This window comes from Oncorhynchus mykiss, chromosome 24, assembly GCF_013265735.2.
Source record: "Oncorhynchus mykiss isolate Arlee chromosome 24, USDA_OmykA_1.1, whole genome shotgun sequence".
Classification (NCBI taxonomy): domain Eukaryota; kingdom Metazoa; phylum Chordata; class Actinopteri; order Salmoniformes; family Salmonidae; genus Oncorhynchus; species Oncorhynchus mykiss.
The window spans coordinates 29620982-29636378 of NC_048588.1; the positions used below are offsets into that span (position 1 = coordinate 29620982).

General features: G+C 47.6%; 1 protein-coding gene across 3 annotated transcripts in view; it reads left to right on the top strand.

Moving 5' to 3' along the window:
- LOC110503387 (protocadherin Fat 3) overlaps positions 1–15397 on the top strand; it is a 347421-nt gene that overhangs the window by 308997 nt on the left and 23027 nt on the right. For all 3 annotated transcript variants that reach the window (XM_036962020.1, XM_036962021.1, XM_036962022.1), the window contains exons 18-23: positions 94–237; positions 412–609; positions 3964–4765; positions 5609–5743; positions 5904–6061; positions 8541–8765. In XM_036962020.1, the coding sequence (XP_036817915.1) occupies positions 94–237; positions 412–609; positions 3964–4765; positions 5609–5743; positions 5904–6061; positions 8541–8765 (1662 nt within the window). The remainder of the gene's footprint in view (positions 1–93; positions 238–411; positions 610–3963; positions 4766–5608; positions 5744–5903; positions 6062–8540; positions 8766–15397) is intronic.

Sequence of the window (15397 nt, forward strand, 5' to 3'; positions counted from 1 at the left end):
CTCTATCCTATTATCATTATCAGGCATGAAATGATTAAAAAGTTTTTCGACGTGAAGTTTCAAGGGAAACTCGCATGTTTTTTTCTTCTGTAGGTGTCTGGTTACTCTCTGGCGGTCAGGGCTCTGGACAGTGGTGTTCCGCCCATGTCGTCAACGGTGATGGTCAACATCGACATCTCAGACATCAACGACAGCCCGCCTACTTTCACCCCAGCCAATCTCACCACTGTCATACAGGTACTGTTACTCACATGATTGACAGCTCTGATGACCAATGAACTCCATACACACATACATCCACATAGACATAGATATTCACACACATATCCTTTCTTACAGGAGAAGCACACACACACACACACTCCGTCTTGCATCTAATGTAATTTCCCTTCTCGTACTCTCTAATCACAGGAGAACAAGCCCATCGGCACCAGCATTCTGCAGCTCTCTGTCATAGACCAGGACTCCTCCCATAACGGCCCGCCCTTTGAGTTCCGCATCTTATCAGGGAATGAGGGTGGAGAGTTTACACTGGAGTGGGATGGAACTCTGCTAGCCAATCAGGTGTTTAGGAGGGACTTGGCCACAGAGTATGTCATCCAGGTCCAGGTAAGAAGACCATTTTACATCATCTCTACTGTTACTGTTAACACCATGTCTTATAACCAGCTGGTCAACCCTGTTACTGTTAACACCATGTCTTATAACCAGCTGGTCAACCCTGTTACTGTTAACACCATGTCTTATAACCAGCTGGTCAACCCTGTTACTGTTAACACCATGTCTTATAACCAGCTGGTCAACCCTGTTACTGTTAACACCATGTCTTATAACCAGCTGGTCAACCCTGCTACTGTTAACACCATGTCTTATAACCAGCTGGTCAACCCTGTTAGTGTTAACACCATGTCTTATAACCAGCTGGTCAACCCTGTTACTGTTAACACCATGTCTTATAACCAGCTGGTCAACCCTGTTACTGTTAGTACCATGTCTTATAACCAGCGGGTCAACCCTGTTACTGTTAACACCATGTCTTATAACCAGCTGGTCAACCCTGTTAGTGTTAACACCATGTCTTATAACCAGCTGGTCAACCCTGTTACTGTTAACACCATGTCTTATAACCAGCGGGTCAACCCTGTTACTGTTAGTACCATGTCTTATAACCAGCGGGTCAACCCTGTTAGTGTTAACACCATGTCTTATAACCAGCTGGTCAACCCTGTTAGTGTTAACACCATGTCTTATAACCAGCTGGTCAACCCTGTTACTGTTAGCACCATGTCTTATAACCAGCTGGTCAACCCTGTTACTGTTAACACCATGTCTTATAACCAGCGGGTCAACCCTGTTAGTGTTAACACCATGTCTTATAACCAGCTGGTCAACCCTGTTAGTGTTAACACCATGTCTTATAACCATCTGGTCAACCCTGTTACTGTTAGCACCATGTCTTATAACCAGCTGGTCAACCCTGTTACTGTTAGCACCATGTCTTATAACCAGCTGGTCAACCCTGTTAGTGTTAACACCATGTCTTATAACCAGCTGGTCAACCCTGTTAGTGTTAACACCATGTCTTATAACCAGCTGGTCAACCCTGTTAGTGTTAACACCATGTCTTATAACCAGCTGGTCAACCATGTTACTGTTAACACCAGGTCTTATAACCAGCTGGTCAACCATGTTACTGTTAACACCATGTCTTATAACCAGCTGGTCAACCCTGTTAGTGTTAACACCATGTCTTATAACCAGCGGGTCAACCCTGTTAGTGTTAACACCATGTCTTATAACCAGCTGGTCAACCCTGTTAGTGTTAACACCATGTCTTATAACCAGCTGGTCAACCATGTTACTGTTAGCACCATGTCTTATAACCAGCTGGTCAACCCTGTTAGTGTTAACACCAGGTCTTATAACCAGCTGGTCAACCATGTTACTGTTAGCACCATGTCTTATAACCAGCTGGTCAACCCTGTTAGTGTTAACACCATGTCTTATAACCAGCGGGTCAACCCTGTTACTGTTAACACCATGTCTTATAACCATCTGGTCAACCCTGTTAGTGTTAACACCATGTCTTATAACCAGCTGGTCAACCCTGTTAGTGTTAACACCATGTCTTATAACCAGCTGGTCAACCCTGTTAGTGTTAACACCATGTCTTATAACCAGCTGGTCAACCATGTTACTGTTAGCACCATGTCTTATAACCAGCTGGTCAACCCTGTTAGTGTTAACACCATGTCTTATAACCAGCTGGTCAACCCTGTTAGTGTTAACACCATGTCTTATAACCAGCTGGTCAACCCTGTTAGTGTTAACACCATGTCTTATAACCAGCTGGTCAACCCTGTTAGTGTTAACACCATGTCTTATAACCAGCTGGTCAACCCTGTTAGTGTTAACACCATGTCTTATAACCAGCTGGTCAACCCTGTTAGTGTTAACACCATGTCTTATAACCAGCTGGTCAACCATGTTACTGTTAGCACCATGCCTTATAACCAGCTGGTCAACCCTGTTAGTGTTAACACCATGTCTTATAACCATCTGGTCAACCCTGTTAGTGTTAACACCATGTCTTATAACCAGCTGGTCAACCCTGTTAGTGTTAACACCATGTCTTATAACCAGCTGGTCAACCCTGTTAGTGTTAACACCATGTCTTATAACCAGCTGGTCAACCATGTTACTGTTAGCACCATGTCTTATAACCAGCTGGTCAACCCTGTTAGTGTTAACACCATGTCTTATAACCAGCTGGTCAACCCTGTTAGTTTTAACACCATGTCTTATAACCAGCTGGTCAACCCTGTTAGTGTTAACACCATGTCTTATAACCAGCTGGTCAACCCTGTTAGTGTTAACACCATGTCTTATAACCAGCTGGTCAACCCTGTTAGTGTTAACACCATGTCTTATAACCAGCTGGTCAACCCTGTTAGTGTTAACACCATGTCTTATAACCAGCTGGTCAACCATGTTACTGTTAGCACCATGTCTTATAACCAGCTGGTCAACCCTGTTAGTGTTAACACCATGTCTTATAACCAGCTGGTCAACCCTGTTAGTGTTAACACCATGTCTTATAACCAGCTGGTCAACCCTGTTAGTGTTAACACCATGTCTTATAACCAGCTGGTCAACCCTGTTAGTGTTAACACCATGTCTTATAACCAGCTGGTCAACCCTGTTAGTGTTAACACCATGTCTTATAACCAGCTGGTCAACCCTGTTAGTGTTAACACCATGTCTTATAACCAGCTGGTCAACCCTGTTACTGTTAACACCATGTCTTATAACCAGCTGGTCAACCCTGTTAGTGTTAACACCATGTCTTATAACCAGCTGGTCAACCCTGTTAGTGTTAGCGGCAGGTCTTATAACCAGCTGGTCAACCCTGTTAGTGTTAGTGGCAGGTCTTACAACCAGCTGGACAACTCTGTTAGTGTTAACACCATGTCTTATAACCAGCTGGTCAACCCTGTTACTGTTAGCACCATGTCTTATAACCAGCTGGTCAACCCAGTAACTGTTAACACCAGGTCTTATAACCAGCTGGTCAACCCTGTTAGTGTTAGCGGCAGGTCTTACAACCAGCTGGACAACTCTGTTAGTGTTAACACCATGTCTTATAACCAGCTGGTCAACCCTGTTACTGTTAGCACCATGTCTTATAACCAGCTGGTCAACCCTGTTAGTGTTAACACCATGTCTTATAACCAGCTGGTCAACCCTGTTAGTGTTAACACCATGTCTTATAACCAGCTGGTCAACCCTGTTACTGTTAACACCAGGTCTTACAACCAGCTGGTCAACCCTGTTAGTGTTAGCGGCAGGTCTTATAACCAGCTAGCTTGTGGAAGGTCAGTGTTACTAAATCACACATGGGATTACATTGTGATTGATGTTTTTTGTCTTTGTGTTAAGCCTTTGCTTCTCCCCTATCTCCAGGTAAGGGACTCAGGTAAGCCCCGTCTGTCCTCCTCTTCTACCCTGACGGTGCGTGTGATTGAGGAGAGCCTTCACCGGCCCGTAGCGCTACCCCTGGAGGTCCACATCATCACCATGGAGGACGAGTTTCCTGGAGGAGTCATCGGCCAGCTGCACGCCACTGACGCAGACCCCTATGATGTCCTGACCTTCGGCCACGCACCTCCGTCTCAACGCTCCCTCTTCAAGATCAGTCCGAGAGACGGTAAGATCATAGCCCTGGGCGGCCTGGATGCCGGTCGCTACTCCCTCAACGCCAGCGTGAGTGACGGACGCTTCGCCGTGCCCGTGGCTGTGAGCGTGCACGTGGAGCAGGCATCACCAGAGATGCTGCGCGAGGCGGTGACAGTGCGTTTCGAGAGTGTGCAACCCCACGACTTTGTGGCCACACATCTGAAAAACGTGGTGAAAGTTCTGAAGGTTGCCGCGGCGACGCAGAAGCAGGACGCGCTGCACGTGCTCAGTTTGCAGCCCGTGGGCGGGACCAGCCAGCTGGATCTGCTGGTTGCCGTGGAGACGGCTGGGGGAGGTTTCTACAAGGCAGCGTACCTGACTCAGAAGCTGAGCGCCTCCCGGAGGCAGCTGGAGGAAGTGCTGAGGGTGTCGGCCATCTTGGATAAGAACTGTTCTGGGCTAGAGTGTCGCGGGGCCCAATGTGAGCAGAGCATTGTGTTGGACTCTCACGCTCTCATCACCTACAGCACACCCAGGGTTAGCTTTGTGTCACCACGCTTCCACAGGACCACCCGCTGCACCTGCACTGGTGAGGACACTCACACACACACACACACACACACACACACACGCACACGCACACACACACAGATATACAGTCATGTATCGTATCAATGTATTTGCATGATGATGCACTCTAGCACAAAAATATACACACAAACAAAAGTGTCGCTAAGTGTCCTTCAGAGAGCTGTACAGTAGACATGGTTGACATCTGCATGATCTGCACTGTAGCAACCGCTCTGTCTGATTGTATAAATACTATAATGATAACAAGTTGATGGTCATAATCCACTTGGGACATTTTGAGTGTGTATCTGACCCCTGGGATTAGACAGACCCCACAGTAGATTTAATTAGCATGTTGTGGCTAATGTAATTAGCAGGTCTCATGGGGACACTTGGCAGAGGATTTGTATGCCTCTACTCTGAATGACCCTAAATTAACTTGTCCTCTCTCACTCTCTTCATTCAACCTTTCTTTTCTCCCATTCTCTCGGTTCACGCTTCTCGTTTCCTTTCCTGTCTTCTCCTTCCCTCCTGTCTCTCTCTCTACCTCCCCATTCCCCCCACACTTCCTTTCTCTCATTTGTTTCACCCCTCACATCTCTCTCTTCCCATCCTCTCTCTCTCTCTCTCTTTCCTTCTTTCTTTCTTTCTTTCTTTCATTCTTTCTTTCTCTCTCTCTCTCTCTCTCTCTCTCTCTCTCTCTCTCTCTCCCTCCCTCCCTCCCTCCCTCCCTCCCTCCCTCCCTCCCCCTCTCTCTCTCTCTCCCTCTCCCTCTCTCTCTCTCTCTCCCCCCCCCTCTCTCTCTCTCTCTCTCTCTCTCTCTCTCTCTCTCTCTCTCTCTCTCTCTCTCTCTCTCCATCAGATGGTAGCTGTCCCCCAGCCTCAGAGTTGTGTGATGAGCAGCCCTGTCCAGGAGACATGCAGTGTGTGGGCACAGAGGGCACTAGAGGGCCGTATGCCTGCCAGTGTCCACCAGGGAAACTTGGAGAGTGTGCAGGTGTGTTGATGTGGGTTTATGTGTCCAGGTGTCTTTTGAATGTGTGGGTCCGTTGTAAATGTGATGCCATTTATGGATGCAAATAGAACATTCAAAAAATATTAAATTGTGTGTGTGTGTGTGTGTGTGTGTGTGTGTGTGTGTGTGTGTGTGTGTACAGGTCACACATCTCTGAGTTTCTCAGGGAACAGCTATATCAAGTATAAAGTGTCTGATGGAGGGAGAACAGGAGAGATGAAGCTGGGACTGAGGATCAGAACTCTACAGAGCAGAGGAATCATCATGTACACACACTCTGACCCCTGCACTATACTGAAGGTACCCACACACACACTCTGACCCCTGCACTATACTGAAGGTACCCACACACACACTCTGACCCCTGCACTATACTGAAGGTACCCACACACACACTGACCCCTGCACTATACTGAAGGTACCCACACACACACTCTGACCCCTGCACTATACTGAAGGTACCCACACACACACACTGACCCCTGCACTATGCTGAAGGTACCCACACACACACTGACCCCTGCACTATACTGAAGGTACCCACACACACACACTGACCCCTGCACTATACTGAAGGTACCCACACACACTCTGACCCCTGCACTTTACTGAAGGTACCCACACACACACTGACCCCTGCACTTTACTGAAGGTACCCACACACATACTGACCCCTGCACTATACTGAAGGTACCCACACACACACTCTGACCCCTGCACTATACTGAAGGTACCCACACACACTCTGACCCCTGCACTTTACTGAAGGTACCCACACACACACACACTGACCCCTGCACTATACGGAAGGTACCCACACACACTCTGACCCCTGCACTTTACTGAAGATACCCACACACACACACACACACACACACTGACCCCTGCACTATACTGAAGATACCCCCACACACTCTGACCCCTGCACTATACTGAAGGTACCCACACACACACTTTGACCCCTGCACTATACTGAAGGTACCCACACACATACACTGACCCCTGCACTATACTGATGGTACCCACACACACACACATACACACTCTGACCCCTGCACTGTACTGAAGGTACCCACACACACTCTGGCCCCTGCACTATACTGAAGGTACACACAGACACACTGACCCCTGCACTATACTGAAGGTACCCACACACTCACTCTGACCCCTGCACTATACTGAAGGTACCCACACACACTTTGACCCCTGCACTATACTGAAGGTACCCACGCACACTCTGACCCCTGCACTATACTGAAGGTACCCACACACACACTCTGACCCCTGCACTATACTGACGGTACCCACACACACACTCTGACCCCTGCACTATACTGAAGGTACACACACACACACACACACACTGACCCCTGCACTATACTGAAGGTACACACACTCACACACTGACCCCTGCACTGTACTGAAGGTACACACACACACACACACACTGACCCCTGCACTATACTGAAGCTACACACACTCAAACACTGACCCCTGCACTGTACTGAAGGTACACACACACACACACACACACACTGACCCCTGCACTAAACTGAAGGTACACACACACACACACACACACACTGACCCCTGCACTATACTGAAGGTACCCACACACACACTCTGACCCCTGCACTATACTGAAGGTACCCACACACACACTCTGACCCCTGCACTATACTGAAGGTACCCACACACACTCTGACCCCTGCACTTTACTGAAGGTACCCACACACACACTGACCCCTGCACTATTCTGAAGGTACCCACACACACTCTGACCCCTGCACTTTACTGAAGGTACCCACACACACACACACACTGACCCCTGCACTATACTGAAGATACCCACACACACACACTGACCCCTGCACTATGCTGAAGGTCCACACACACACACACACACACACACTGACCCCTGCACTATACTGAAGCTACACACACTCACACACTGACCCCTGCACTATACTGAAGGTACACACACACACACACACACACTGACCCCTGCACTATACTGAAGGTACCCACACACACACTCTGACCCCTGCACTATACTGAAGGTACCCACACACACACTCTGACCCCTGCACTTTACTGAAGGTACCCACACACTCACTGACCCCTGCACTATTCTGAAGGTACCCACACACACTCTGACCCCTGCACTTTACTGAAGGTACCCACACACACACACACTGACCCCTGCACTATACTGAAGATACCCACACACACATTCTGACCCCTGCACTATACTGAAGGTACCCACACACACACACTGACCCCTGCACTATACTGAAGGTACCCACACACACATTCTGACCCCTGCACTATACTGAAGGTACCCACACACACACTTTGACCCCTGCACTATACTGAAGGTACCCACACACACACACTGACCCCTGCACTATACTGAAGGTACCCACACACACACACTGACCCCTGCATTATACTGAAGGTACCCACACACACACACTGAACTCTGCACTATACTGAAGGTACCCACACACACACACACACACTGAACTCTGCACAATACTGAAGGTACACACACACACATGTACCCTTGCTGACCCCTGTTTAAGGTACACACATGCTAATCCCTGTACTAACATAACAGACAGACATGTGCTCAGAATACTGTGTTATACACACTGTAAAGAAGCATGGATAGTCTGGTTACCCACAGCATGATCCACCCATGTTATTTCCTGAGGCTAAACCCCTTCATCCCCTCTCATCTGTGTCTAAACCCTGCCTTTCTTGTTGTGATTGACAGCTGGAGGAGGGTAAGCTCTGGTTCCAGCTGGACTGTGGGAACAGCCCTGGTGTGCTGGGTATTTCTGGGAGGCCCATCAACGATGGGAACTGGCACACGGTGACTCTGGAGCTCAACCGTAACTTCACCAGTCTGTCTCTGGACGACAGCTATGTGGAGAGGAGGAGAGGACCGCCAAGCTTCCAACCACTAGGGGCAGATGGGTCTATCTACTTTGGAGCACAGGTGGGCGTTCTGTGGAGAGGAAGGGGTGTGTGTGTGTGCATGTGTGTGCGCGTGTGTGTGTGTGTGTGTGTGTGTGTGTGTGTGTGTGTGTGTGTGTGTGTGTGTGTGTGTGTGTGTGTGTGTGTTTTTTTAGGGACCAGAAGGCCTTACAAGGATAATAAAACAAGGAAAATTGCGGCCATTTTGCTGGTCCTCAAAAGGAAAAAGGCTATTTTAGGGTTACAATTAGGGTTATGGTTAGGAGTTAGGTTCAGGTTATTGTTAGAAGTAGGGTTAGGAGTTAGGTTCGGGTTATGGTTAGGAGTAGGGTTAGGAGTTAGGTTAGGGTTATGGTTAGGAGTTAGGTTAGGGTTATGGTTAGGAGTTAGGTTCAGGTTATGGTTAGAAGTAGGGTTAGGAGTTAGGTTCGGGTTATGGTTAGGAGTAGGGTTAGGAGTTAGGTTAGGGTTATGGTTAGGAGTTAGGTTAGGGTTATGGTTAGGAGTTAGGTTCAGGTTATGGTTAGAAGTAGGGTTAGGAGTTAGGTTCGGGTTATGGTTAGGAGTAGGGTTAGGAGTTAGGTTAGGGTTATGGTTAGGAGTTAGGTTAGGGTTATGGTTAGGAGTTAGGTTCAGGTTATGGTTAGAAGTAGGGTTAGGAGTTAGGTTCGGGTTATGGTTAGAAGTAGGGTTAGGAGTTAGGTTCGGGTTATGGTTAGGAGTTAGGTTAGGGTTATGGTTAGGAGTTAGGTTCGGGTTATGGTTAGGAGTTAGGTTCGGGTTATGGTTAGAAGTAGGGTTAGGAGTTAGGTTCGGGTTATGGTTAGAAGTAGGGTTAGGAGTTAGGTTCGGGTTATGGTTAGAAGTTAGGTTCGGGTTATGGTTAGAAGTAGGGTTAGGAGTTAGGTTCAGGTTATGGTTAGGAGTTAGGTTTGGGTTATGGTTAGGAGTTAGGTTTGGGTTATGGTTAGGAGTTAGGAGTTAGGTTCAGGTTATGGTTAGAAGTAGGGTTAGGGTTATGGTTAGAAGTTAGGTTCGGGTTATGGTTAGAAGTAGGGTTAGGAGTTAGGTTCAGGTTATGGTTAGAAGTTAGGTTTGTGTTATGGTTAGAAGTAGGGTTAGGAGTTAGGTTCAGGTTATGGTTAGAAGTAGGGTTAGGAGTTAGGTTCGGGTTATGGTTAGGAGTTAAGTTCGGGTTATGGTTAGGAGTTAGGTTCGGGTTATGGTCAGAAGTAGGGTTAGGAGTTAGGTTCGGGTTATGGTTAGGAGTTAGGTTCGGGTTATGGTTAGAAGTAGGGTTAGGAGTTAGGTTTGGGTTATGGTTAGGAGTTAGGTTTGGGTTATGGTTAGAAGTAGGGTTAGGAGTTAGGTTAGGGTTATGGTTAGGAGTTAGGTTAGGGTTATGGTTAGGAGTTAGGTTCAGGTTATGGTTAGGAGTTAGGTTCGGGTTATGGTTAGAAGTAGGGTTAGGAGTTAGGTTCGGGTTATGGTTAGAAGTAGGGTTAGGAGTTAGGTTTGGGTTATGGTTAGAAGTAGGGCTAGGAGTTAGGTTTGGGTTATGGTTAGGAGTTAGGTTTGGGTTATGGTTAGGAGTTAGGTTCGGGTTATGGTTAGGAGTTAGGTTCGGGTTATGGTTAGAAGTAGGGTTAGGAGTTAGGTTCGGGTTATGGTTAGAAGTAGGGTTAGGAGTTAGGTTCGGGTTATGGTTAGAAGTAGGGTTAGGAGTTAGGTTAGGGTTATGGTTAGGAGTTAGGTTAGGGTTATGGTTAGGAGTTAGGTTAGGAGTTAGGTTCGGGTTATGGTTAGAAGTAGGGTTAGGAGTTAGGTTTGTGTTATGGTTAGGAGTTAGGTTAGGAGTTAGGTTAGGAGTTAGGTTAGGTGTTAGGTTAGGGTTATGGTTAGAAGTAGGGTTATGGTTAGGAGTTAGGTTAGGAGTTAGGTTAGGAGTTAGGTTCGGGTTATGGTTAGAAGTAGGGTTAGGAGTTAGGTTCGGGTTATGGTTAGAAGTAGGGTTAGGAGTTAGGTTCGGGTTATGGTTAGAAGTAGGGTTAGGAGTTAGGTTAGGGTTATGGTTAGGAGTTAGGTTTGGGTTATGGTTAGGAGTTAGGTTCGGGTTATGGTTAGAAGTATGGTTAGGAGTTAGGTTAGGGTTATGGTTAGAAGTAGGGTTAGGAGTTAGGTTAGGGTTATGGTTAGGAGTTAGGTTCAGGTTATGGTTAGAAGTAGGGTTAGGAGTTAGGTTCAGGTTATGGTTAGAAGTAGGGTTAGGAGTTAGGTTCGGGTTTGGGGTTACGGGTTATGGAAAATAGGAATGTTTGCATGTGAATCAATTGTTGGGTCCCCACAAGGATAGTAAAACAAACATGTATGGAAATGGGTGTGTGACGGATTCTTTCAGAGTGGGGAGGGTTGTTGTGAGTATGTGAGTTCGGGACACTAATATGTTTGTTTGGGCGTGGCTGTGTGTGTTTTGCATGTGCGAGCTTCATGGATTAGTATGTGTGAGTATAGTGTTTCTCTATAATGCTCTTACCAATTTAATCTAGTCAGTGAGGAACACAACACAAGGTAATGCGCTGGGTTGGAAGCTCTGAATAGGAAGCTCTGGATAGGGAGCTCTGTATAGAATGCTCTGGATAGGGAGCTCTGTATAGGAAGCTCTGGATAGGGAGCTCTGTATAGGAAGCTCTGGATAGCGATCTCTGTATAGGAAGCTCTGGATAGAGAGCTCTGTATAGGAAGCTCTGGATAGGGAGCTCTGTATAGGAAGCTCTGGATAGGGAGCTCTGTATAGGAAGCTCTTGATAGGGAGCTCTGTATAGGAAGCTCTGGAAAGGAGTTCTGCATAGGATGCTCTGGAGAGGAAGCTCTGGATAGGAAGCTCTGACGGGGAGCTCTGTATCGGAAGCTCTGGATAGGAAGCTCTGGATAGGAGCTCTGCATAGGAAGCTCTAGAAAGGGAGCTCTGGATAGGAAGCTCTGAATAGGAATCTCTGAATAGGAAGCTCTGGATAAGGAGCTTTGTATAGGAAGCTCTGGACAGGAGCTCTGCATAGGAAGCTCTGGTTAGGAAGCTCTGGATAGGAAGCTCTGGATAGGGAGCTCAGCATAGGAAGCTCTGGATAGGAAGCTCTGGATAGGAAGCTCTGGATAGGGAGCTCTGGATAGGACGCTCTGAATAGGAAGCTATGCATAGGAAGCTCTGCATTGGAAGCTCTGGATAGGGAGCTCTGGATAGGGAGCTCTGTATAGGAGCTCTGCATAGGAAGCTCTGGATAGGAGCTCTTTATAGGAAGCTCTGGATAGGAAGCTCTGCATAGGGAGCTCTGGATAGGGAGCTCTGCATAGGAAGCTCTGGATAGGGAGCTCGGAATCGGAAGCTCTGCCTCGGAAGCTCTGGATAGGAGCTCTGCATAGGAAGCTCTAGAAAGGGAGCTCTGTATAGAATGCTCTGGATAGGGAGCTCTGTATAGAATGCTCTGGATAGGGAGCTCTGTATAGGAAGCTCTGGATAGGGAGCTCTGTATAGGAAGCTCTGGATAGCGATCTCTGTATAGGAAGCTCTGGATAGAGAGCTCTGTATAGGAAGCTCTGGATAGGGAGCTCTGTATAGGAAGCTCTGGATAGGGAGCTCTGTATAGGAAGCTCTTGATAGGGAGCTCTGTATAGGAAGCTCTGGAAAGGAGTTCTGCATAGGATGCTCTGGAGAGGAAGCTCTGGATAGGAAGCTCTGACGGGGAGCTCTGTATCGGAAGCTCTGGATAGGAAGCTCTGGATAGGAGCTCTGCATAGGAAGCTCTAGAAAGGGAGCTCTGTATAGGAAGCTCTGAATAGGAATCTCTGAATAGGAAGCTCTGGATAAGGAGCTTTGTATAGGAAGCTCTGGACAGGAGCTCTGCATAGGAAGCTCTGGTTAGGAAGCTCTGGATAGGAAGCTCTGGATAGGGAGCTCAGCATAGGAAGCTCTGGATAGGAAGCTCTGGATAGGAAGCTCTGGATAGGAAGCTCTGGATAGGGAGCTCTGGATAGGAAGCTCTGAATAGGAAGCTATGCATAGGAAGCTCTGCATTGGAAGCTCTGGATAGGGAGCTCTGGATAGGGAGCTCTGTATAGGAGCTCTGCATAGGAAGCTCTGGATAGGAGCTCTTTATAGGAAGCTCTGGATAGGAACCTTTGGATAGGAGCTCTGCATAGGGAGCTCTGGATAGGGAGCTCTGCATAGGAAGCTCTGGATAGGGAGCTCGGAATTGGAAGCTCTGCCTCGGAAGCTCTGGATAGGAGCTCTGCATAGGAAGCTCTAGAAAGGGAGCTCTGTATAGGAAGCTGTGGATAGGAAGCTCTGTATTGGAAGCTATTTTGTAGATGACATCGCCGAAGTCGAGGATCGGTAGGATTGTCAGTTTTACTAGGGTAAGTTTGGCAGCGTGAGTGAAGGAGAATTTGTTGCGAAATAGAAGCCGATTCTAGATTTGATTTTGGATTGGAGATGTTTGATATGAGTCTGGAAGGAGAGTTTACAGTCTAGCCAGACACCTAGGTATTTTTAGTTGTCCACGTATTCTAGGTCAGAACCGTCCAGAGTGGTGATGCTAGTCGGGCGGGCGGGTGCAGGCAGCGACCGGGTGAAAAGCATGCATTTGGTTTTACTAGCTCTTAAGAGCAGTTGGAGGAAACGGAAGGAGTATTGTATGGCATTGAAGCTCGTCTGGAGGTTAGTTAACACAGTGTCCAAAGAAGGGCCAGAAGTATACAGAATGGTGTCGTCTGCGTAGAGGTGGATCAGGGAATCACCCGCAGTGAGAGCGACATCGTTGATGTATACAGAATGGTGTCATCTGCGTAGAGGTGGATCAGGGAATCACCCACAGTGAGAGAGACATCGTTGATGCATTCAGAATGGTGTCGTCTGCGTAGAGGTGGATCAGGGAATCACCCACAGTGAGAGCGACATTGTTGATGTATGCAGAATGGTGTCGTCTGCGTAGAGGTGGATCAGGGAATCACCCACAGTGAGAGCGACATCGTTGATGTATTCAGAATGGTGTCGTCTGCGTAGAGGTGGATCAGGGAATCACCCACAGTGAGAGCGACATCGTAGATGTATACAGAATGGTGTCGTCTGCGTAGAGGTGGATCAGGGAATCACCCACAGTGAGAGAGACATCGTTGATGTATACAGAATGGTGTCGTCTGCGTAGAGGTGGATCAGAGAATCACCCACAGTGAGAGCGACATCGTTGATGTATTCAGAATGGTGTCGTCTGCGTAGAGGTGGATCAGGGAATCACCCACAGTGAGAGCGAGATTGTTGATGTATGCAGAATGGTGTCGTCTGCGTAGAGGTGGATCAGGGAATCACCCACAGTGAGAGCGACATCATTGATGTATTCAGAATGGTGTCGTCTGCGTAGAGGTGGATCAGGGAATCACCCACAGTGAGAGCGACATCGTTGATGTATTCAGAATGGTGTCGTCTGCGTAGAGGTGGATCAGGGAATCACCCACAGTGAGAGCGACATCGTTGATGTATACAGAATGGTGTCGTCTGCGTAGAGGTGGATCAGGGAATCACCCACAGTGAGAGCGACATCGTTGATGTATACAGAATGGTGTCGTCTGCGTAGAGGTGGATCAGGGAATCACCCACAGTGAGAGAGACATCATTGATGTATTCAGAATGGTGTCGTCTGCGTAGAGGTGGATCAGGGAATCACCCACAGTGAGAGCGACATTGTTGATGTATGCAGAATGGTGTCGTCTGCGTAGAGGTGGATCAGGGAATCACCCACAGTGAGAGCGACATCGTTGATGCATTCAGAATGGTGTCGTCTGCGTAGAGGTGGATCAGAGAATCACCCACAGTGAGAGCGACATCGTTGATGCATTCAGAATGGTGTCGTCTGCGTAGAGGTGGATCAGGGAATCACCCACAGTGAGAGCGACATCGTAGATGTATACAGAATGGTGTCGTCTGCGTAGAGGTGGATCAGAGAATCACCCACAGTGAGAGCGACATCGTTGATGTATTCAGAATGGTGTCGTCTGCGTAGAGGTGGATCAGGGAATCACCCACAGTGAGAGCGACATCGTTGATGTATACAGAATGGTGTCGTCTGCGTAGAGGTGGATCAGAGAATCACCCACAGTGAGAGCGACATCGTTGATGTATTCAAAATGGTGTCGTCTGCGTAGAGGTGGATCAGGGAATCACCCACAGTGAGAGCGACATCGTTGATGTATTCAGAATGGTGTCGTCTGCGTAGAGGTGGATCAGGGAATCACCCACAGTGAGAGAGACATCGTTGATGTATACAGAATGGTGTCGTCTGCGTAGAGGTGGATCAGAGAATCACCCACAGTGAGAGCGACATCGTTGATGTATACAGAATGGTGTCGTCTGCGTAGAGGTGGATCAGGGAATCACCCACAGTGAGAGCGACATCGTTGATGTATACAGAATGGTGTCGTCTGCGTAGAGGTGGATCAGGGAATCACCCACAGTGAGAGCGACATCGTTGATGTATACATTATGTTGTTATATTATGTTGTTGTCTGAACAATGCTTGCTCCATACTCAGAAAATAACATGAAAAAGCTAGGTATTCTGATTTGATGTTGTAGTTTTGTATGCTATACATATTAATATACAGTACA